The sequence below is a fragment of the Ochotona curzoniae genome, unplaced genomic scaffold, assembly GCF_017591425.1.
Source record: "Ochotona curzoniae isolate NIBS_2020 unplaced genomic scaffold, NIBS_Ocur_1.0 contig_3819, whole genome shotgun sequence".
Lineage (NCBI taxonomy): Eukaryota > Metazoa > Chordata > Mammalia > Lagomorpha > Ochotonidae > Ochotona > Ochotona curzoniae.
Window position 1 is genome coordinate 10,977,868 of NW_024466004.1, and position 25,033 is coordinate 11,002,900.

Genomic DNA, 25,033 nt, shown 5'->3' on the forward strand with positions numbered 1-25,033 from the left:
AGGATTACAGTTTGAATTAAATAATCTATGATGACCTATGATTCATTTTTGGAGTCATGTGTGTGGCTACTTACCTTAAGATAAGCATATCTCAAAACCCAATTTCCAATTTGCAGAAGCATAACCTTGCATATATAATTTACCCACTACTCGATATTGTATGTTAAACGTAGTGCAGTGGCTCACTTGCCATTACAGCTTTCACTCTCACTCTTCCAGTGGGATCAGACAGACTGCCTGCTTTTCTCAAGGCATCATGTTTCCTTCCCAAAGAACTTTCATCTTTATTTTACTGCTATTTTAAAGGAACAACATTCTTCAGAGTCTCTCTAAACAAAGGCAAAATGATTGCATAACTATTTTATGCTGCTCAATGAATCTTCTCTAAATTTGTAACATACTCCTATAATAAAATTGCTAACAAGACTTGATTTTTTTGCGGTTGTATTTTTTCAATCACTCAGTAGCTTGTGGAAAGGCAAACAAGTTTACTACCTTTAGTACCAACCACTTTAATTAATCTGTGTGAGAAAACAGTAGGCAGTTGAACACCATGCTTTGTAGTTCATCTTGAAGAACAGCCAGCTAAGCAAAAATGAAAAGGTAAATGAATGCCCTGAAGCTGAGGGAAACTAAAATTTCTCCAAAGCAAAACTCATAAACCCGAAGGTGAAAAGGAACACATACCAAGCTGTGGGAGGCATTTGTTAATTGAACACCTACTGTGTGAACAGGTCACAATCTGTACCTGCTCATGAAATTATTCCATTTTGCTCTCGCCCTATGTTATCCTCATATTCTTTTTCCAAAGGCAGAAACTAAAGCACAGTAAGGTAAAGAGCTTGCTCAAGGTCACCCACCAGTGGCAAAGATGGGAAAGGTGCTGTGACAGTCTTTCAGCAAGGGTACATGTGGGTCTGAGTCAGCAAACCTGCACGTGAATGCTCTTGCTTCCACTTACCAGCTATGTGACCTGGGAAAGGTCTTTCACTTCCCTAAATAGAATAAAGATGGTCAGTATTCCTGCCATGTAGGATCACATGGAATTTTGTAACAGGAATAACCACTTTATTAGGAGGGTAAGGTTCAACTCTGTTACCAGAATGGTTTCCTGAGCCCCTTTTAAACAGTTTTAAATATTCTGATTAAGTTGAATTTATAAAGTCCAAGAATAGAATTTTTGACCGATGCCTAAGTATTACTTTAAAACTAAAAGAATCATGTAAACCAAAACTCAGCGGAAATCAAATAATCACAAAAAATTAAAATACCTTTACAAAAACACATTGTGTTACTCTGTTCATTGAACATCCTGTAAGGATTGTTATTTATTTTGCTCAGTAACCCAGCTTTCTGGTTGAACGCATGGACATTAAAACCGGACTAACTATTTATCCCTGTAACTGTGGACTAGTTACTGACCCACAATTGCCTCACTGGTAAATAACCATAGGTAGTAATGCCTTCCCATTGTATTTTCCTGAAAGTTGAATGAGATGAAACATGTAAAATAATTGGGATAGTGTCAGGTTCATAGAAAAAGCTCAATATCAGCAATTGTCTGCTACACATCAGGACTGGGTAATCATGTTCATTAAAATAAATACAGGATAGCATATCCATAGTGCTGATTCAAGTCCTGACTCTTCCATTCCCAATACAGCTTCCTGCTATGGCACAAGGAAAGGAAAAATAAGGTGGCCCAAGTAGCTGGATTCCTTCCATACATGTGGAAGACCAGGATAGAGTTCCTGGATATTACAGCTAGCGACAAGAGGAAGATTTCTTTCTTTTCCTCTCCCTGTTGGTTCTACCTTTCAAATACATAAATTAACATAAAAACACAACAGAATACATTCAGAATACTTTCTAACATCCTACTTCCTTCCTTGATTCAGCTTCCTAACTGACATGGTCTTGAATACAATACAACCTATATTGATAGACGGTCATAATTAGGCCCTTGATTTTTGAAAGAAGTGGGAATGCCAACAAATGAACCATTCAAGATTGTACGCAATCCAAGCATAGGCCTATAGAAGACATCACTGTTCGATTCCACATATGATACTGTTTGATTCCCCCTTGAAAAAAGGGCCCTGCTTGACTCAGGACTACAATATAGTTACAACATGAACCTGCTGCTGAAGCTAACCTGGCCTAGCTATACCAATCCTCTGCTGGTGCCTGTATTTTCAGCTTCCTTTGATCTAGGTATACTGGCCACTGAGAGACGTGAATGAAGGTTCGTTAGAGGTAAATGGAGATGATTCTAGGAGAGACTTTTTCTTCCTGAGCAAAGATAAAAGCGATGCCAGAAAAAACTCCACCTTAGTGTCATCTCAGCATACATTTCCCCCTTAGAAACCGTATTATATTTTATGTTATGTGTATAGATATATGTATATATGTATATATATTATGTATATATATATTTATTATGTACATTTTCCTGTTCATTCTTCATCTCTACCCACAAGAAGATAAGCTCCACAGATGGTAAAATCATTTGTGTTTCATTCATAGTGCTTTGAACAATGACAAGAACATAATATGCTGACTAAATGAATAGATGAGATGATTAAGGATTTTTCTGGAGCAATGGCTTAGAATTTCCAGAAAAATAATTTCTTATCTCCAGCCTGGCAAGTCATGACCCAGCTATGACTATTCAGTGCCCAGGGGAGATGACCAAATTTTCAATATATTCCCCTTCTCAGCCAAGCAGCTCATGTATACCCTTCTTTGGATCAAGCCCAGAACTTCCGTGCTTTTTAGCAGGTCCTCCCTCACAGAGATATTCTAGCTGATAATTCTCTTCACATTGTTGAACCAGGTACTCTCTGCTTCTTTCTCAAAAGGCATTGAAATGTCTTGACAGGTAATATTTCCTTTCCATTTCTTTCTACCATGCAGACAATATCTTCTTATATGAAAACATTTTTAAAACTTTGAGAAATGGAGCTAAAATAAGTTTACTGCAAACAAAATTTTGAATTCATGCATGTTTTTTTCAAAATGCACATTATTTTTGTTTGTTTGCAGAGACATTGTTTCAATCAGGATTAGAAAGCATGAAATGATTGGTGCCCAGGTAGCAACTGAAAAACTTGGGTAAAATTGCTTAGGGGAAGAATAAAGAGTGTTTGGGGAAAATGCATTCATGAAATTGCACTCACATTTACAGTTTCATTCAGTCCTCCTAGTTCTCATAATTTGGCTTAAAACTTGTTTTCTTGTGGGGAGTCTGGCTATACAATCCTCCAGATTTATTCATTCTCACTGAGAAATAAAAGCTTTCTTTCTTCAAAGGAATTGTCATGGCAAATTCTTAGCACACTTGTGCCAAGAAAATGGAATTGGAAATAACAGACATGGGAATCAAGGGAGGCTATTAGCTGCAGATTTCAAGGGTTATTAAAAATTGAGGGAGGGGAAGAAAGAAATGGTTTTCCCTGATACAGCCTTTAAAATACTTCTGTGTGGAATGGCTCCAGATGTTATCCATCAGGAAAGTGGTCGCTGGCAGAGAAGAATATGGCTGGTGTCAATAATTAACGAACAAAGACAGAAGCACAACACAGAAGCAGGAGGTGCTTCTGGAAGGACTTTCATCTGCAAAGTTCAAGCAGCAGCAAAGCAATTTCCTTCTCATTGATTCTCTTCCCAGCATTGTGTGTGTATGTGTAAGTGTGTGCTTTTATCTCCCTAGTTGACTTCCATGTAATGGGCATGATCTCTTAAACAAAACAAAACAAAACAAAACAAAACAAAACAAAACAAACAAAACCACTGGCTTTAAATACTAATAAAAACTCGAGAGACAAAAATAAGCAGATACCAAGGTAATTGCATAATATATATCATCCTCAATAAATTCACAGAGAATCTAATAGAGTCAACGTGTTGTCCTGGTTAGCAATCAAAGAACAGTGAAGTCTAGGGGTGACTCTGATGTCCCCACGGTGCTCTGAAGGGTTAGCGTAACTCAGAAATATTCAACCTAGGGACAAAGTGGTTCATATGATATTGTTCAAATTATTCTCTGAATCTGTAAGTACAAACATTAATATTTTCATGAGACCATACATAAGTATTAACTGATTTCATTTTAACCTATCAGTAATTCAAAAGTTAAAGTTAGAAAGGGTGAAAAGACAGGTTCTAAGGTAGATATATTTACACAATCTGACAATTTAAAATGGGTTTAGTACTGGGCCCAGCGCAGTGGCCTAGCGGCTGGAGTCCTTGCCTTGCACACACCGGGATCCCATGTGGGCACCAGTTCTAATCCCGGCAGCTCCACTTCCCATCCAGCTCCCTGCTTGTGGCCTGGGGAAGCAGTTGAGGATGGTCCAAAGCCTTGGGACCCTGCACCCGTGTGGGATACCCAGAGGAAGTTCCTGGCTCCTGGCTTTGGATCGGCATAGCATTGGCCGTTGCGCTCACTTGGGGACTGAATCATCGGACAGTAGGTATTTCTCTCTGTCTCTCCTCCTCCCTTTATATCTGACTTTCCAATAAATAAATAAATCTCTTTTTAAAAAATGGATTTAGTACAATATCAGGGTAATTTTATTTCATTTCCAACTAAAATAGGGGGAAATTTTTTAATACTTATTGATTTTATACTATAAACTGCACATATAGGAATCATGACAGCCGTGTTCAAAATAAAATAGAAAACCCAATAGAATATCATAACTGATGTAGATAAGGGACAGTAAATCATTTCAACTGCTCGTTACTCCATTTTCCTACTATTTAACTATATGCCATTCTTTCTGTTCTCTATTTGCAACCTTTAACTGAACCTTTAGAAGTCTATGAAGACTTAAGTTATTATTAAAACTATTTGTGTAAGTTCTAACTACAAGTGGGTGCTATTTTGTGTCATTAAGAACTATCAGTATCTTTATAAATAATTCTCTTTCCAAGTTGAAACTTCAAAATAACCAGTTGCCAGCAAACTTAACTAAGATGTTCGCTAACTCTCAACCAGCATAACACTTAGGCACTTACTGTAGCAATTCAAAAGTCCTTATTTCTGATAACAAATGGTACATTGAGTAATTAATCTGGTTTTAAGATTTCACCCCCATCTCATGAGAAGTCAGAACATTCAAGTTAATTAACTTGAATGAGAAGACAGAAATGGTTCTTGAAATATTTTGAAAGATTGTGTCTGAATTTTAAGTATACAAATTAATTTACTTGGAGTGTGGAAAACCCATCATAAATCACTAATTAAAGTCCTAAGTTATGAGAATATTCTACATGATTCTGGGTAACTTCTTTACTGTGTGTCATAAGTAGATTCATGAAAAGATACATCAAATTTGCTAAAAATCTAATGATAGAAGTTAAGCTGTGGAAGAGGGAATGCATTTTTCCATGCATGATCCTAAGATTGGCCCCTCTTCCCAAATCTAGAGAAATTCATGACAGTGTTATCTGCGAGATGCTGGTTCACAACTCTAAGGTGTGATATTCAAACTACTTCAATCTCTCCTGAAAACCTACAAGCATGCTATCTTCCCTGGAAATGGGACATTACAGATGTGATTACATTGAAGACTTAGAGTACAATATAGGTGGAACCAATGCAGGTACATGACTAGTTATAAAAGGGAGATGCAAATGTCAGAGGTCAGAGTGGTGATGGCAGAAAAAGCAGTCAGAGAAAGTTCTGAAAATCTGCTCTGCCGGCTTTGACATTGGACAAAGGGGCCACCGATTGAAGAACACAGGCGACCCTAAGAAAATAGAAGACACAGAAAAGAACCGTCCAGGAGCCTTCAATGGGAATGCAGCATTTCTGACAACTTCACCTTAGGACCTCTGACTTTCAGAACTCTAAGGTGACAAACTTGTGGCAATTTGCAAGAGGAAACTAATACACCATGTGAAGCAGCACAGTGTGTTAAGATTGCAAACATCATGGAAATGCCCTGTTGGTAAATGCTACATAAGACTGGCTGACTGGGAAGCATCCACTATAACTGTAAAATGGCACTCACAACACAGGGTAACTATTGAAACCCAGCAAAAGGCATTCACATGACTCTTACCCAATCTTTGGAATGTTAAAATGTCCTCTAAGTGACCAACATACTAATCAGTGATAAACCTCGTGTTGTGGGTCCCATTCATGCTATATACCTAACAAAGAAACTTGCTATTCCAGGATACCAAATGTGACCAAAATTATTAAAGTATCGAGCCTAATCATATGGATATATGATCTAGCAACAAGTCAATGAACAACTTCCTCTGTAACAACAACTTTCATTGCCCTGGATCCCACAGTGTGTGGTATCCTGCGTGTGAACGCAGTAAGGACAGCAGTGGAGCAGGCAACATCCCAGAAGTCAGCTCACTGGTACATCCATGTTCTCTAGTCTCCAGCAGTTTCTCCATGGTAAAGCACACCTGGGAGATATTCAAGCTAGCTTTTGGGAAATGAGGAAGGACTACACCGAGGCCTGACTCCCCGGAGCCTCCAGACACAAAGTAGAAGCTGTACCCCAGAGGCTGACAAGGAGAGGACTTGAAGAGTTTCATTCTTCTCATTAGGCAAAGAGGAAAGAAAAGAACCTGGATGAAACAGAAAGAATCGAATTATAATTTTGTGTGTGTGTGTGTGTGTGTGTGTGTGTGTGTGTGTGTGTGTGTGTGTGTGTGTGTGTTGCTTCCAGGAGACTAATACCCAGTAAGATGAGGCCCTGGAGTAGGTGCTAAGAAATGTCCAGGCAGCTCCTCTAACTTGTGATTCAGTACTGTTGCCCAGGTGAGTGATTCTCATTCAGGGCAATTTTGCCTGTCCCTGCTCTCTCAACTCCCCAGGGAAGTGAGGGGAAGGAAGAGAGACAACAGGTAGTCTACGGGGACATCTTTAGTTATCCTTGCTGAATGGGGTGACACAGCATCTTTTGGGGTGATACTAAGCATCTTTTGATGACAGGATACCTGCATAAATAATTTTCATTCCTTGAGGCTGGTGTGGTGGCAACAGCACATTAAGCCACGCTGTGTGAAACCAGTGCCCCAGTCCCACCTGCTTCACTTCCAGTCCAGTTCCTTGCTAACACTCCTGGAAAAGCAGCATTTGGCCAAAATGCTTAGACCCCTGCCACCCACATGAAGACACGAAACAGCTCTGGTTCAGCCTTGTCCTTCAGAGTCATTTGCAGAGTAAATCAATGGATGAAACAACTCTTTTCTTGTCTCCCCCTCTTTCTTGGCAATCCTGCCTTTCAAATAAATCTTAAAACAGAAATTTTTAGTCCAAAAAATATGGCACTTTCAAGGCAAAGAAATTCTGAACTAGAATAAGGTCTAGAGCTTCAACATGTCCCATATTCTTTCCATTCTTTGCAACAATTTTTGATAATTAAATATGTTACTGCAATGTAATGTTCATTAATCTTGAAATTCCTATATAAATCACTAATGTAAATCCATACACTTTGAGTTGGACAAGAATTAGTATGAAACAAATGACCACCTGCAGAAAGGAAATTTTGAAAGTTACCATAAATGGCCTTCGCTATCATTCTATCTGCATGGATTAAAGTCCTCTAAAGACTTATTTTAGAATCACCTCTGTAATTATATAAAACAATAATCACAATAAAGCCATCCACATAAATTCAAATCCTCTTTATTATAATGTTTCTCTTCCAGAGAAATGTCACTTTTCGTTTGGCTCTCTTGCTATGATACTTCCTGTACTGTTTTCTTCAGAAAAAAAAAGTGCTTGGAGGAAGTGAAACTCTTCAAGTACTTAATGATATGGAAAAAAAAATAAAATTCATATATTTAACAGACTCTGCTCTCATTTACCTTCTCTTTCTAATGTAAATGTTAATTCCTTCTAAAGTGATTGGACCTGCTGAAATTGCCAGTTACAATTAACACATACTCAAAATTCCCCCACTTGGAGATGAGGCAGCAGCAGGGAAGACTATCTTGTATTCAGTCCACTTTTGTTTCCTGAAATTAAATCTGAAATGACTTTAATTACTCACAAAGAAGCTTTGACCAACCAATTCAATTTTCAGTAGAAACTGATAAGATAAACAGCAAAATGAAACAGGAATGGAAAACAGACTTGTCTTTTCTGAAAACTTTGAAGGACATTGTTTCAACAATAAGTAAGGTTCAATACAGCTCATATGGGAGAACACGGCTACATCTAGTCTTTTTAGCTAAATATCTAACATAAATGGGAAAATGAAGCTTTCCATTCAGCCTCAGGAGGAGGAGGAGCCAGCATGAACATTTTATTGCTGCTGTAAGGATCAGTGTACTAGCTGTTCCAAAAACCAGAAGCAGAGGAGATAGCAAATGAATTTGACCTTCCTCTGGCTGGCTCTTGGGAATGAATTTCTTGGTCAAACACCTGCTTTGCCACTCCCCTTCACTCCCAAGTAGATTTAGAAGGTCCTCTATGGGTGGTAGCAATCGTCAGTGGGAGATGACCAGTTAATGGCTTTTTGATGAGTTAAACAAAACCATAGGTAAAGAAATCAAAGGAGTCATGTGGGTTTTAATCGATGTAAGATGCAGAAATTATTACCACTGCCAGCCCACATATGCAGTTGCCATGATCAAAATACTGTGGATTAGCTCATATGAATTGTATCTCACAGAAAGCTATTAGATAAACACTGCTACACGATGCTGCTTTACAGATGAGAAACAGATTTAGAAGATTAAATAAGTTGCCTATGGCCACACAACTCATAGAGCAGAACTTGGTTTTAGACTGAAACATGCTAGAGAACTCCTTCTTAATCAGCTTCACTAGTTAAAAGCAGAACAACCCATGCTAAGAGGAAGACTGATCTGTTAGATAATGAAGGCAGAGCCAGGAGTGAACATCTGGTCCAGGAATCAAAACCAAATAACACACCTACATCTGCTATCAGAGTACCTGGGTTTGATCCCTGGTTCGGCACTTGGCCTGTGTAGACACTGGGAAGCAATAGGCAATGACTCAAATAGTTGGGTCTCCTCCCAGCTTTCTCTGTCCTATCCTCCATTCAACCCTCCTCCTCCCTCATCATCTCCTTTCCCTTTTTGTCTGTCTCATCAACCTTGAAAAAAACAAAACTATTCCAAAGAACAAGCAGTTCCCAAAGGAAGCCCCGCCTTCACAGCACATACTTGTCTTTTCATGTGACTGCTCTTCTGAAACCTTCAGACACAAAAGACACACTGTAATGCAATACTAAACTGTCTCATTTCACTCCAGTCAGCTGCTTCCATTTGTGCTTCAGTAGGAAAAGCATTTGACTATCCTCATGAAACATTCATCCTCCAAAGATCTTGGAAGTGATGCATGTAAAAAAACTGATCTTATTAGGAGATTCCCTTAATTGGCAGTGGGAAAACCAGCCTCCACACTGTCCCACTAAGTTCCATTCCTGCACGTGTACAATTATTTTTATTATTCTTTCAAGTTCTAATACAGTTTGTATTTCAATTTCATGCGCTATAATGGTATTGGGTTTGTCTGCTTTGGGTTGATTTGCCTAGCTTCCAATATCATCCGTACCCCAAGTCCTGCCATGTGTCATCTCAAGTCACTTAGTCCACTTAGAACATAGAACTGTGTCTTGACATGCTTTAAGAAAGTGATAAATTCATAAGCCAAATAAATAGGTTTAGATTATGAGGTTTTGTGGGGAGACACTTTTTACACAGTCATTATTTTAATTTTTCTTTTTTTCAGCAAAAAATATTTTTGACAGTGTTGAACATCTTCACTGACAGTCATCATGCTGACTACTAAAAACAAAAAAATAATCTTACAAGCCAGCAGGTCTGGGCATAAAATAACAAAGTGTATACCTTGAACCTCCAATTTAAGAAGGGGTCCCAATCCAACGGCTGAGTGCCGATGGGACCTTTACTGAGGTGACTTTCTATAGAGTCCAGACCAGGGGCTGCTATTCATAGAACAACCAAAAAAAAAAAAAAAAAACCTGGAGCTGCCTAAAAATAATGATGACTCAACACCTAGAGCCTTCAGTGATGTCACGTTGTCAAAGAACAGCCTCTGCTCACAGGTTGCAGTTTTTAAAATAAGCCAGCTCACAGCTCACCTTCTGAGGAGAATTTTGCATGCTGAAGGAAAAATTAGAACACGCGGGTCCCCTATGCAACTCTCCCCCCAAGGCATCAGCTATCACTGTAGCTTGATTGACTTGTTGGAGAAGAAGCTCCTGCCAAAGTCAGAGACAGCTCTTTCCGCTGCCACCCTCACTCATCAGGCATCCTTTCCACACAGGTCCTGTGAGACAGGACAACAATGCTGGTTACGCAACAGGAGGCCTGGAAAATCCTGTCTTCAAGTCACCACAGCCAGCATGTTTCACCTCACACGTTGGGTCCCTTGGCAGACTCGTGTGCAGGTACAAAGTCCGATTAAAGACAAAAAAAAAAAAAACCAGACCGGCACACTGGCATCCCATTTGGCCACTGGTTTATGTCCCAGCTGCTCCGCTTCCAATCCAATTCCCTGCTTATGGACTGGAAAAGCAGCAGAGGATGACCTAGATCCTTAAGACCTGCACCTGTGTGGGGGAACTGGAAGAAACTTTGTATCTCAGGGTATACCTCAGGATGTGGAATGTCTCAGGGTATACCTTAAGCTTAAGACATAATGTTAATAACAGGAACTGTCAATCAGCTTGACTTCCAGGTACCAAAATTCTAACACCGTGGAAAATAACTGGGGACAGAATTCCTCAATGCATAGAGCTGATTATTTGTTCTTCATGGCTGCTCTCCTCAGCAAAGAACAAAGCAAGACAAAAGTGGAGCAGATAAGGCTGGGCACGACCTAAGTAAGTTATGATAATGGTAAACACCACCTCTCCGATAAAGTACACTAGGCTATCACATACAGCTGTTTCCTTTTCAAAGAGATGACTTTATTTCAGTAATGCTTCATTGTGCATTTTTCAAATTCCCAAACCATTTCCAAATTCCAAAAGAAAATTACTGCTATTATTTTGCAGCTATTTCTTACTAGGACGTGTATACTCATGTTGATGTTAAACAGAAATTATTTCATTCCATTTGGTCATCTACCCGAGTGTACCATTCATCTAAAAGACTTGTTTCTACAATTCAAATCCACCTTAAGGTATAACTACACAACTCAGTACTTTAAAAAAAAATGTAGAGCTGGACATGTGTGTGGAAGATGCTATTGGTCACAGTTGTTACATTTTTCCTTAAAGATATTTAAAACCTGTTCTAACAATGTGAGTTTAGAATGCCCCTCAAAAAGTTTCTGTGTTTGCTATTTGTAAATATTATATAATATACTTACTTAGGTGATTCTTTTTCCTCCTTCTTACGTTAGAATTTGGGACATATGCCAAGTAAATTCTTAATCCCAATGCCTGCCTCTATACATTGTGAAGGATAATTATTAAAATACTCGTAAGAACTTGAGCAATGTTTAATGACCTAACCCGGGAAAACAACTTACATTTACACAGAATGGGATTGATACAGGGGAATTAAAGTAACAGGACCAGTAAGAATAAACAGAGCTGCTATGGACATCACGTATTAATGTGAGCTTTTGGAAAGCCAAGGAAAAAAGAAACAGATAGTGAATGGCCCTATGGTGCAGAGGACTTAGCCCAGCATCCCGCACAAGAGTGCCAGTTTAGTTCAAGTCCCAGTTGCTATGCTCCCAATTCAGGCTGTTGTTAATGTACCTGGCAAAGCAGCAGAAGATGGCCTAAGTACCTGAGTCCTCTACTTATGTGGAAGATGAGAGAGAGCACCTGGTCCTGACTTCGGCCCTACCCAGCTCCCGTGATTGTGGCCCTTTGGAGAATGAACCTGCAGAAGCAAGATCTCTCCCTCTCCTCTGCCTTTCCAATCAATTAACTGATCTTTTATTAAACTCAGAACTGGTACATTACACAATCCTCCTCATAAGAAAAAAAAAAATAGGTCTCCAGAGAAAAACTTTTCCTGGCACTAGCTTTAAAAGAGGAGTATCACACGTACCTTATGCAGGAAGCGGTGGGGAAAAAAAGTCTCTTAAAAAATGCCAAAATGGTTCCTTAGTGACAAAGACTGAAATTTCCCTCAAACCCGAGTGTGTAATACAAAAGCACAACTTCATTATGACTCTGCAATGAGCTGCCGCCTTCTTCGTTCCAACTTTACAGCACCTGTACTGTTTAGGTCTGCATGTTCCTAAAAAAGCACCTGAGTTTTAGGAAAGTGCCTTACATCCTTTAACCAAAGATAGTCACAGATTTGAGTGGCTTGGAGAGGAAAAACATGGAGAACAAGAAAGGAATCCAATATATACCAAAAAAGTTTAGTATTATGCTACCATCTCTGTCTACTTCCCTCATTTAATCACATGGCAAGCATATGAATCCCATTTGATAAAAGAGGCAAATGGGAGGTAAAGACATTAGGGTGGGCAAGATCACACAACTAGTCTACAGTGAAGGCAGAATTTGTACCCAAGTACTTCTGAGCCCAAAGCCATTTAATGTGGCTCTTCTGCTACCCTTGGGTGCCAATATCATGTGCCTGTTAAAGACTGTGGGACCCAGAAGGAGAAGCTTGCTCTGCCTCCTAAAGGGCATGTGGCCAGGGTTGGTATTGTGATATACATTAAGCTGCGGTTTGGGACATAAACTTCCCATATTGGAGCGCCAGTTGGAGTCCTCCTTGTTCTGCTTCTGATCCTCCTCCCCACTGATGCACCCAGGAAGGTAGCTAAAGATGGCCCAGGAACTGGGGCCTCTGCTGCCAGGTGAGAAACCTGAATGAAGTTCTTGACTCCTAGCTTCAGCTTTGCTCAGACCTGAACATTCCAGCAACTTGGAAAATGAACCAGGAGGTGGAAGGTAAAATTCCCCTGCCACATCATCCTTTTCTGCTTTCTCCTCTCCCCTATAATTCCTTTCTGCTATTCTGTCATTTAAAAAAATAAATATTTTAAATGACACATAGTTGTGCAGCTTGAATACATGACTACATAGTCTATGCATAAACAACAAGCCAGGCTAAATAATTTGGAATTACTGGAAGGAAAGTTAATATTTTAAACAAAGTATAAGGTAAATTTTAACATATTTAATGCAAATTTCACTATGTCATATCTGATCATTAGGCCACTCTCTCAAAACACTGCTAGAGCTTATGATGTTTATGTTTAAAACAGTGGTCATGCCAAATGATGCAACATTCTCAATAAACTATCCATGGTACATCTCAGAATATTAGCAGAAATCAACCAAATTTTGTGTTCTATCTATCCAGTGAAGCGAAGTACAGTTGAGGGTACAGAAAAGAAAAGAAAAGAAAAGAAAAGAAAAGAAAAGAAAAGAAAAGAAAAGAAAAGAAAAGAAAAGAAAAGAAAAGAAAAGAAAAGAAAAGAAAAGAAAAGAAAAGAAAAGAAAAGAAAAGAAAAGAAAAGAAAAAAGAAAAGAAAAAAGAAAAGAAAAGAAAAGAAAAGAAAAGAAAAGAAAAGAAAAGAAGGGGAGGGGAGGGGAAAGGAGAGGAAAAAAAGAAAAAAGACAAAAGAAAAAGAAAAAAAGAAAAGAAAAAGAGAGAAAAGGGAAGAAAGGAAAAAAAGAATGGAGGGAGGGATGGAGGGAATGAAGGAAGGAGACAGGGAGCGAGGGAACAGACACCTAACAACACACTCCCAGAGTAAATATCACATGAAGTCAATGGAGTGGGAGCTGGGCCCATCTATATCACACTGATCTCATCCATTAAGCTAAATGTCAGGCCTGCTGTGAAGGATACCTTGGTGCAGTTCTAAAGATCACATCAATCCTCCCTGACTTCCTGAGTCAGCCAAGAATGTCATGCCCACCAAGCTGAGACCAGAATCAAGGAAGCCGAGAGTGACAAGAGAAAGCCCGTGCCATCTTAAGCTGATGAGAGCAAGAGCAATGCTCACAAAATGCTCTCTCATCCTTTCACCAGGATCTGTCTCTGAAAGCATTCTTAAATGTACTTGGGCAACAGAATGCAATAGTTACGTTTGTATTTCTCCATCTTATAAACCTGGAAAACAAATGATTTCATTATGACCATGGCCATTGTGATCGTTGTGCCCATGGGCTCTCAACCCGGGTAGGTGGTGGAGGATGAAATGGCATTTACTCTCCACTGATCAAGCCACACCTTCCTGCTCAGGGCTGAAAAGACCCCAGCAGCACAGAAGAAATGACATGACCTTCACAATGTCGCCTTCTTTCCCCAAACCAGTGCACCTTCAAAGACTGCATCTGCCCAGCGGCAGGAGTCACAATAGAGACTAGAAACAGCCCTTGATGTAAACCACATGAATTGGATTTTAAGGTCCTCGTTTTTCTAAGAGAAGGAAAGGGAGTTCCATGTCCCTCATGAATATCATCACAGCCGAAATGGAACAGGGCAGCTGTTCATCCCCAGGTGTCATCACCAGCATGTTCATCCCCTCTATGGAACAGAAACCAGACTCTCAACTCTGTGCCCTAGGTTGAATTCTTTCCACTGCCACAATTATTTCCAGGTAGTTAAGTGGGACATTTGGAGTGGCTTGTCAAGCTCTTAGGTCTCAGGGGGTCACTCAGAACCGCAGAGAAGCAAGATACTAAATATGCTTCTGGAATCCTTTAGTCATTTCAAGAAAGGTTAAGGTTCCAGGGAATGTCCTACAGTAGCTTTCAAATCGGCCCCACACTGAGCCTCTTCTCTGGCAGGTGCCCCGAGTGATTAGCAGTGACTAATTATGGTCCCCACTCACCATGCAAGAAGAACACAGGACAAACAGAGCACAAAGATGCAGACATCTTCCAATTGAAACATTCTTTAAAGCAACCAAAGTAAATGTCATTTTCATCAATAAAAAATGAATGGCACAAGAGAAGCAGGCACACAGTCCTTTAATGTCTGATGTCTATGTAGCAATTACTTGCTTTAATACTTAAAATTAAAACTTGGTTATCATTTTCCCACCCTCAACTTACTGTAGCTCATTTCATTTTTATTTTTTCAGCATATTTCAGTGATAAGTCAATTTATTTTAATATCTTTGGTCTCATCACTCGTTACATATGCTTAGCATGGATTTTTCAACCAGTCATAAACTACCCCCTCATCCCAAGACTGGTTTCTAAGGTCTTTCAAAGCATTAGATTTTAGTATTCATTGCTATCTTTTATCTTTTCCCCTTCCTTTTCTTCTCCTCTGAGTAATTATGAAGGCAAATGTACCTAAGATGCTTCTGTAAAATTTTTAAATATCAAACACTTATCAAATGACATTAAGCAGGTTTAATTAACATGAATGTTTCATCTTAACTTCATGAATCACTTGAATTCAATGCATTTGCATTTTGCTGGAGCTTTGCTCTTCTATCCCCTGACAGTGAGTTGAGGCTGATGGGAAGCCAACTTTGTTTTGAGAACCTGATTTCCATAGTAGGATTTAAATAAGAATGAGGCATCGTGGGTCACCAAGTGGACTTAAATGTCACGCATCCCCACTTTTTCTGTCCCATATGTCTAAATAATCACCTGACACTGAAAAATACAATACTGTATGTCTTAATTACTACTTAGATGAAGGTCCCATTCACTATTCAAGGAGCACTTATCATGTGTTAAGCACAATGCGAATTTTTGGGAAATACAAATTAAAAAATACAACTTTTGTCTACCTCCAAAAACCTCAGCGTCTACAGAGGAAAACAAAGAGAAACAAGATGTATGTCAGTGATTAATAGAAGGCATCTTACAACACAATTTCCTGGAGTCAAGACAGATGTGTGCATGGAGCAATTGCTGTGTAGTAGGCCGGATGGCTCTACCATGGGCTCAGACCAAATGGAGCTAAGCTGAAAACCTCTGGGCAACATGTGCAATGACAAGGGCTCAAAGCCAAAGGCTACAAACCACGGGCCTTCAAAGGTGAGATTAAGCAAGTATCCGATTTTGGCTTGGGCAAACAGAGGCAGGATCCAGGCACAGCGCTCAGCCCAGTTTCAAGAAGCCACTTTATCTCTAAATATATGTTGTACTATCCTCCCCACCTCCTACCAGTTTCAGACCAGCCTAATGCCACATCAGCCTGCACAGTCCCAGACCTATCCAAGAGTCAGGTTAACAACCCTCACCTCACGTGTCAGGTCAGCACTCTGACACATCCTGGTTCTAGGATGATCCACCATCAGGCTGACACTGCAATCCAACTTTCCAAATCAGATGATACAGCCCCAATCTCCTGCAGACTCACCACCAAAGTTAGTCTCTGCATACTAGAATAAGTGCTTGATTTTTCAGTTGCACAGACGCCAACACAAAGAACAAGAACAATCCAGATGATTCTATCAAAATAGTAAGCACCAGGGATCAACTCTCAACAAATGGAGGTTTAAGAACTGTTTGACAAACAATTAAAAATTATCATCTTGAACCCATGTGTCGTGGCCTAGCAGCTGAAGTCCTTGCCTTGAATGCACCAGGATCCTGTGGTCCCACTTGGTCCCTGCACTTGTGTGGGAGACCTGGAAGAGGCTCTGGGCTCCTGGCTTCGGACTGACTCACTCATTGTGGCCACTTGGGTAAGTAAATCAGTGGATGGAAGATCTTTCTCTCTGTTTCTCCTCCTTTCTGCATATGTGATTTTGCAACAAAAATAAATAAATTTTTCAAAAAAATAATCATCTTAAGGAAGCTCAAAGAACTTCAAGAAAATGCAAAAATTTAATTCAACAAACTTGATGTCACAAATTTTTGAAAGTCATTAAAAGATGCAAAATGAGTCATTTAGCAAGAAAACAGTAAGCACAAATATATATGCACATGACATCAGAGAATCTAAATTTACTAGGTACTATAGCAGATCTGATGGGACAGATCAGTTGTGATATATCACGGAAACACAAACTGAAAACACAATGAACTGTAACCTCATACCCACTAGAATGGCTATCATCCAAAGACAAAACATAAAAAAAAATTAGAAGTGATGTGGGGAAAGGGGAATGCTGGAACATCATTGGTGGAAATATAAACTAATAAAGTCATTACAGATGACAGCATGGAAGTTTCTCAATGAAAGTTAAAATACAGTAGAGATATTATGGGGTACCACTTAAAACACCTGCATCCCATATCAGGTTGCCTGGGATTAAGTACCAGCTGCCCCAATTCCCATCCAGCTTCCTGTTAATATGTAACCAGAGAGACTCAAGTATTCAGATTCTTGCCTTTCATGAGGCAGATCCAGAGAGAGCTCTTGGGCTGCTTGCTGCAGACTGACTCCACTCTGTTGCTGCCCTCTGGGGGAGTGAATCGGCAGGAGGTCTGTCTCTCCTTCTCTCCTCCAACCATCTCTCTGTCACTCTGCCTTTTAAATACATATTAGCAAACAAAAAACTAGTCCACGATCCAACAATCCCACCTTCGGGCATATATCTGAAAATCTGCACATAGTGTGTTGACGAAACACTGCCCTCTCAGGTTTATTATAACACAATTAGCAATAGCTAAGCTATGGAAACATACAAATTTTCACCCACTCTTGAATGGATAAAGAAAATATAGTTTATAAACTAACAAAATACTATTCAGAAATAGAAGGAAATCTTGTCATCTACAACACCATAAATAAATCTAGAAAGCATACCATTATGCCAAGCCCAGAAAGACAAAGATGAGGAGCCTTCAAAATGTCATGGTAAATGCAAAGTTAAAAAATAAAACATCAGTCATTTAAGTTTTTGCACTGAAAATAAATCTTAAACTTATCTTTAAGTTCATTTTTTTTTTCATGAAACTTTAAAGTGCCTTTTTACTGTACAATCTTACTTATGAAGACTGTGGAAAAGTTAAGTAACAAAATCACAGACTTGAATGGTTAGTACCTGGGACTGTTTGGGATAGAGGATGGTATATGATGATGCTGAGGTGAGGATACCATATTCCAATAGGTTAGGAGGAAAAATTTCAAGGAGCTACTGTACAACATGGTGGATATAAACAATATTACACTGGATTCTTAAAGATCATTAAGCTTATTTTTCTCATCATATGAAGTATATAAAGTAATACATATATTGACTAAATACCATGTTGCTAACAATGAACATATGTAATTTCTGGTCAATTAAAAGTCATTTGCTTAAAAATGAAAACAGTCATGAGTATCTTATTATGGGCAAAATATACTTAGTTATTCATGTTGATGGCAATTCAAAATTCAGTGATAATATTTTAGTACACATGCTACATATGACCATATTTCAATTTGACAGATCCACAGCCCACTCCCTGAACTCTCAGGCTCAAATGTGCTTGACTTTGAATTTGAGGGGTTGGAGTTTTAATACAATACATATGCCTCATAATGCAGAAAACTGCTGCAAGGAATAAGGATGTACTTGCATTTAAAGCAGCATTTCTGCAGAGAAATAGATTTATATTTATACTACAAGGACTTCAGGCCATATTTTGAATGAATTGGAGCCAGCAATTCAGGTATGGAATATGGGGCAGGTATGTGACACAGAAGTAATGCTAGTGAAGAGGCCCACATCTCATATCAGAAGGCATGGATTTGCATCCCAGCTCTACTTTCAATGTCAGCTTTCTGCTAGTGTGAAACCTGGAGGTGTCAGGTGATGGCTCAGAATAAATGGGTCCATGCCACCCACATGGGAGACCTGGATTGGGTCCTAAGTTCCTGACTTTGGCCTGGACCAGCCCAACTTTTATGAACATTAGCAGATAGAAGACTCCCATGTTTCTTTCTCTCTCTCTGTCCCCTCCCCTTTCCAAATTTATTTTTTAAACAATGGATTATGAAAAAATACATGTTTTAAGAAATTTCATGGAATTGTAGACCTGTCACCAAGAAGTACAGAGAGAATATCCACTTTCCCTTTCAAATCGAAATAGAAGCAAATCTTATCTATGGAAAGAAGATACAAGTACAAATAGTTGGCTTTAGCTGTAAAAATCTTTCAGGATGCTCTCACGATGCCTGTAAAGTAATGGTCAGCTAGATCCCACTTTCCTCAGTTGAGTTCCAGGGCAAGGAACTTGTTCATCTTTCGGGGCCATATCAAGTGAAAACTGTATGTGGACAGTAAATCACTCCCTGCATTGGGATGACCCACTTATGAGAAGCACACAGCCTAGGAGGCCATGAAGCCAGGTCTCTGACTTGATCCTAATTTTCATAAAATACATGCTTCAAATTAAGTCAAAAATGCCCTCCTTGAAAAAAAGTCTTACACGTGTGTATGTATGGGTGGGTGGGTGTATGTGTGCCCAGAAATGACAACAGCTGAAAATATTAAATGTTCTTCTGATCTGTTACCACTGCATTTATTATATTTATTATGTATTTGTTTATTTGAAATTGTTTTGTCACAGTACATAATAAACTCAGTGCCTATCTTGGTCACCACTGTACCCCAAGGGCCAGGTTCATGCCTGTTTTCAATAAATATTTCTAAGTAAAAGAGATAGTATTGCATAATTTTTAGTAACATGGACTCTGCAACTTAGCAACACAGATTTGCATGTCCTTGAGCCTCCCCTATCAAAGAAATCATGGGCAAACCTCCTCTTACTGTACACTTATGAAAAATGGGGACAATTCCATATGTATAAACCAAGAAGGACTATTATAATAGCGCATTCCCAAATCCCAGGGACCTGATGCAATAGAGGTTTTTCATTGGTTTAGTTTGTTTTCTTATTGCATCATATGCTCCTCCTATGTTGCTAAGGACTGCCCTATATCATCATTGTAACTCTGTCTGAAACCCAAATTGTCTGTATAGGAACTGGCTAGCACAATAGATTCCTGAACAGGGTGAAAATAATATTCTCCCGGGCCTAGTTCTATTCCTTCAATTGTCAGCCCAGAAGTGACACGTCTACATAAAGGGCAGATCTACTTAACAGGTTCCAGCAAATAAAATTTCATCATGTGCCCACGAAGTAGATGGCAAAAGGTGCCACCTTTGTAGGGTTGCCATCTTTCAAGGACTTACTATTCATAATGCACGTGGCATCTGGTTACAGACTATACAGATACTTAGCTATTATTATTATTAAGCCCAATGGCTTCATAATTTTGGAGGTTATCTTTCAGGCTCCTTATTTAATTAAATTGTAGTTGCTTTACTATGATTTTTTAGGGAATGAGTGCCACTGTGCTACGGGGCAGATCCTGTCGCCAGTCTCAAGATGACTTCTCAGTTAGGCTGGATTGAGAACGACAACCAGGGGTGCATGTTGAAGGAAAATGAGCACTAACAACATTTTAAGTATTAGATGCAGTGAAGATCCAAGTTTTAAATGTTTCACACAAAAATATTTATACTTCAAGCTGTAGCATGCAAACAGCAATCTGCACTTATTGGTTTCAGATGCCAATTTCCTCCAGCCCCAGCCCCCCTCCCCCTTGTGTTATATAAACAAATCTCAACCATCTGGACCACAACAAGCCATGCTGAAGTATGTGCTCACACATTGCAAAAGCATCAAATCAAAACACAATCACACAGAATGCGAACTGAAATTTGTAGTGAACATGGCTCTAAACAAAGCTGCTTAAATATGTACTTCAAGTATCAGATTTATGAATTTAAATATCAGTAGTGAATATACCATAATAGCAATTTGGTAAGCATCCATCACCAAAAGATCTTATCCCATGGCATGAACTATATAATGAGTGGTCTAAGGCAGTACATTCCGTTCACACCACAAACAAAAAGAGCTTAGGAGAGATGCCTAAGCCACGTGGGAAATACAGGGGAGATTGTCCCAAGATTCACCTCGTCATCAGAAAAAAAGCTTTAATTCCTCCCTTACTAAGGAGCTTGAAAGTAATAGTTTATACTAATGGAAACAAGTGGAATAAACATCAATATAAACACACAATGATTTAAAGTAGGTTACTCAATAAAAGGAAGGACTCTGCCAAACAGGCATCTGCTAAGTAATCACCTACCTACCGGGCCCTGTGAAGAGAATACTAAATATCATCCTCCTGAAACAACTGCAGGCTGCTGAATCCCTCTTTTCAGAGCCAGTATAAGAACAATTATTATGACCTGCCTTGCCCACAGGCACAAAGATTAGTGAAAATTTTTTTCCCATTCTCATCTCTACTTAAAAATACCTCCCCATGAGTTCCTAAAATGCTCGCCCCTTGGGAAAGAAAACCATCATCAGACATTATAGTTCATATTCATGAAATCTAGAGCTGGTGGGAAGACTATCCTGGAAAAACGGGGTAAAAAAAAGGAGCTTTTATTAAAATAATGGAGAAAATGGAGGTCAAAGGATAGGCTGAGAGGTTCATAGTTTTAGAAATGAACTATGTCAGTGAAATGAATCACAAAGCTCCAAATCCCTTTTTACTTGAGTCCCAGTAATCACATCTTGTGACTGTTGTCAACTCAACAGGTATCTGTTGCTTCTTATAAGCCATGTATTTATAATTAAACTGAAACTATTTGTATTATATATTTGATATCCTGGAAATTGTCCACACTAGAGGCTATGATGTCACACCAAGGAAAAAGACTTCAGCATGGTTTAATAAGTTTGTTATGTATATAGCAGCTGGTTATAAAATCGACCTCCTTGGCTACCAAACAAAGAACTCAGTAATTTGAAGTTTGTTCCATTACACTATATTCTATTTACTTTGTCTCAGTATTTTACTAAGGTCATTTAAAATCATACGCTAGTTCTCAAATTGCTATACACCAATTCTGTACACAAACTGGATGAGAACAGGTTACTCCACTATCCAATCAAAGATAAGAACATCAAAATAGATACAAGCAAAGCCCTATGAACTCTGGATGTCCCAAATCTGGCTCAGTTGGTCATCTGTACCCTAGCTCTACTAAAGCATGTTCCTAGGTCTAGTGTCTCCATCTATACATAGTTCCCAATTTTAGAAAGTCCTACTTAAGATTTTCAACTTTACAATGGTGCAAAAGCTACATGTATTCAGCAAAAACCATAGTTCAAGGTTCGGACATTGAACTTTGTCCAGCTTAATAGCAAGCTATACCGAATTCTCATGCGATGTAGCAGCTCCCAGCCAGTCCTAGAAACCATCAGGAGGAAACAACTAATCCCCTGCTGTGTTGTGTTGCCAAGCCATAGAAGTTTGGTAGGTTAGGTATGCTAAGTGCACTTTCAACTTTCGAACTCATAAATTGAACTGGAATATAACCCCATTGTAAGGCAAAGAATCTATATGATGAAGCATTTAGTGAAACAAGAATCAAAACTCCCATTAAATCTAGAAGGAAAAATCCAGATTATGCTTAGCTGAATAGATGCATAATGAGAAAATGTCATTGTTTCATATCAGTACTTATTGAAAAATTACTTGCTCAGGATAAATTACAATGTATCCTATAACCTGGTCATAACCCAAGAATCCTTGCAAAAGGCAGACTATCTTGTGTCACTTTCTTGATTTTAATATTTTGGTGATCATAACATTGAAATGTTAATCCATATCATTCCTCTTGTTTCAAGCTATTGTCATCCCATCATTTCAACTCCAAAATGCCATTACAAAAATATCTATAAATGACTGTAAATGGCCATTCCCAGCCCTCTGAGAAGCTTTTCTCTGTAGCAATTAGGATTGTCAACACAAACAATAAAATCCAGAAACCAGACTTGGCAGAATTGTGTTCAGACACAAAGCTGAGACTCCAGCAAATGATAGAGCTAGAGTTTGTGAAAATAGTAATCCTAAATCCTCACATAGCTATATATTTTACATCTCACATACCTATATATTTTAGGACAAATAAAGACTCTTTCCTGGAAATGTTGTCCATATTGTACAACAGAGAATGACAGCAGATTCTATAATACTCTCAGACTCTATAAGCAGGAATCTACATCCAAAAAAGGTTTGATCCATTCAGATACCCGACTTCAACAGTGAGAGAAACTTGCAACAAACTTGGATCTCCTAATGGAATATTTATGGTGATTTCCAAAAGCATTTATACTAAACCAAATTTTATTTCTGAAGTGGGGAAGCAGAAAATATATATACACAGACAGCTTCAATCCCCAACCATTTTAAATCAAGGAGTCACTCTTGTCACTCAAGTTTTCCAACATATAGTTGACAGTACCCACCACTGTGTCAGTGAACAAAGGACTCAGATGGACAACCAGATGATCTCTAGCAATCACTGTGGGACTGGTGTCACTAAGAAGCTACTTTTCAGGCCACTCATTAAACTTCAAATGTAGCAGGAGTGAAAGAGACCTTGTGCTGTTTTGAGAAAGGCAAATTATGTTTTCAGCAAAACAAGGGAAAATGTAAATTGTCAAGAGTTTAAGACATCTGCTTCCTTGCTTATGGGGACTCTCCTACAATCCATATTCCTTTAAGACTGCTTGTTTTGTTAGCTGCCCTGACACATTGCAGAAAGTTAGACCTGATTGAACAGTCTCACCTGCAACCTTGATAGGTGGACCTTCAATGTCAGTTGATATAGAACAGGCTTTTCTCATCCTTCCATGCATACTAAAAATAGAGCCAACGAAACATTTCTCAAGTCTGCAAGGCATTAGCCCCAAGTGAACAATGAGACCATGTCGTGATACTGGTCAGGAACAGAGGAAATGTCTTACCTTGCTCTCCTCTCCTTCAAACACGGACTGATGCACATTGCAGGCAAACAGAGCGTTGGGGAGGTCGTTGAAGTCTGTAATGGCCTGAAAGGCCTCTTCTGCAAAGCACCGAGTGACCGCCCAGTCTCTGTCTATGCAGCAGAGGAAGAAAAGTCCACCATCTTCCAGGCTGAGCCCCTGCTGCCCAGGGGTCCTCATTCCCAGAAAGTAGGATTCTCCCCTCATTCCTGAGAAGACAAAGATGGGCATGTGTCAAAGAAAAACAAACACATGAAAACTCACTGTTCAGATTTCACGTCTGGACTATTGGGGGCATGGCTGGGAGCAGTGTGATTAGGAGACACATGGATTACTGGAGGGGAGAAGCCCCAGCAAGACCCCATGTTGATCTCCATCTCTGAATCAGATTTTCTCATACAGCTCTGCTTCTGGGAAAGAATACAGTCAGTGCCATGGTAAACAAAATTTAAAACGCAAGAATAGAGGTTATAGACCATTGCCCTACCTCCATTACTGCCAATTCTAGGCACTGGCCTCAATGTGCTATCTGCACTAATGAAAGTATTTCATCTCCACAACGGTCTATGCGGTTTGTGCCAACAGTATCCCCATGTCACAGACAGAAAAACTTAAGGAACAAAGTAATTAAATAACTTCTACAATGTAAATGCCAAATAGCTGAGCTAGGGCATCAGAGCTCACACTCTTATACCACAGGAATGTAGTCAGTGGATGCTAATGTTTAAGACGATGCATGGTCTATTTAATCATCACCTGAATTCTGCAAATGGCATCAGCCAGAGTTAATAGTTTATTCACAATAGGAGTACTTGCACAAACACAAGCATATGTTTCCTTCCTTGCTTGTCATGATTCCTTGAAGCCATTTGTGAGCCCAGATTAGATCTCATAAAGCCAGTGTTTTGGCTGGTCCTGGGTATGTACAGAAAGATTATTCTCCATAATAGCACATCCCACCACATATTGCTCCCCAGGATCAAATTTGTCTGGTTCTTTTTACCTACTACAATTCATAATCTACTCATGCAAATAGTGTCACCCTTTTGCTGGATGGTGGCACATAATTCAGTAGGTTAGTTTCATCTTGCACATATTTTAAGGAGTGGAGGGGACCTTTCCTTTCCTGTCATGTTTATTTTCAAGCATGTAACACTATTCTGCACAGAGTTCAGTAGTGAAAGGTCTCCACGACTAGGCAATTTGCCCTTGGTTACAACCAGTGAGACTGGCTCAGCACTATGAAGTGGCACCTGAATCAGCTCCAGTAAGCTCTTCTTCATTCCAGCATCACAGATGCTCAGAACAGGAAGGTG

At 39.3% G+C, this 25,033-nt stretch overlaps 1 protein-coding gene across 1 annotated transcript in view; it reads right to left on the reverse strand.

Moving 5' to 3' along the window:
- The window catches only part of RCAN2 (regulator of calcineurin 2), a 213,892-nt gene extending 189,968 nt beyond the window's left edge, over positions 1 to 23,924 (reverse strand). The window contains exon 1 of the mRNA XM_040983496.1: positions 23,700 to 23,924. Coding sequence (XP_040839430.1) covers positions 23,700 to 23,924 — 225 coding nt within the window. The remainder of the gene's footprint in view (positions 1 to 23,699) is intronic.
- Between the last annotated feature and the right edge of the window lie 1,109 nt (positions 23,925 to 25,033).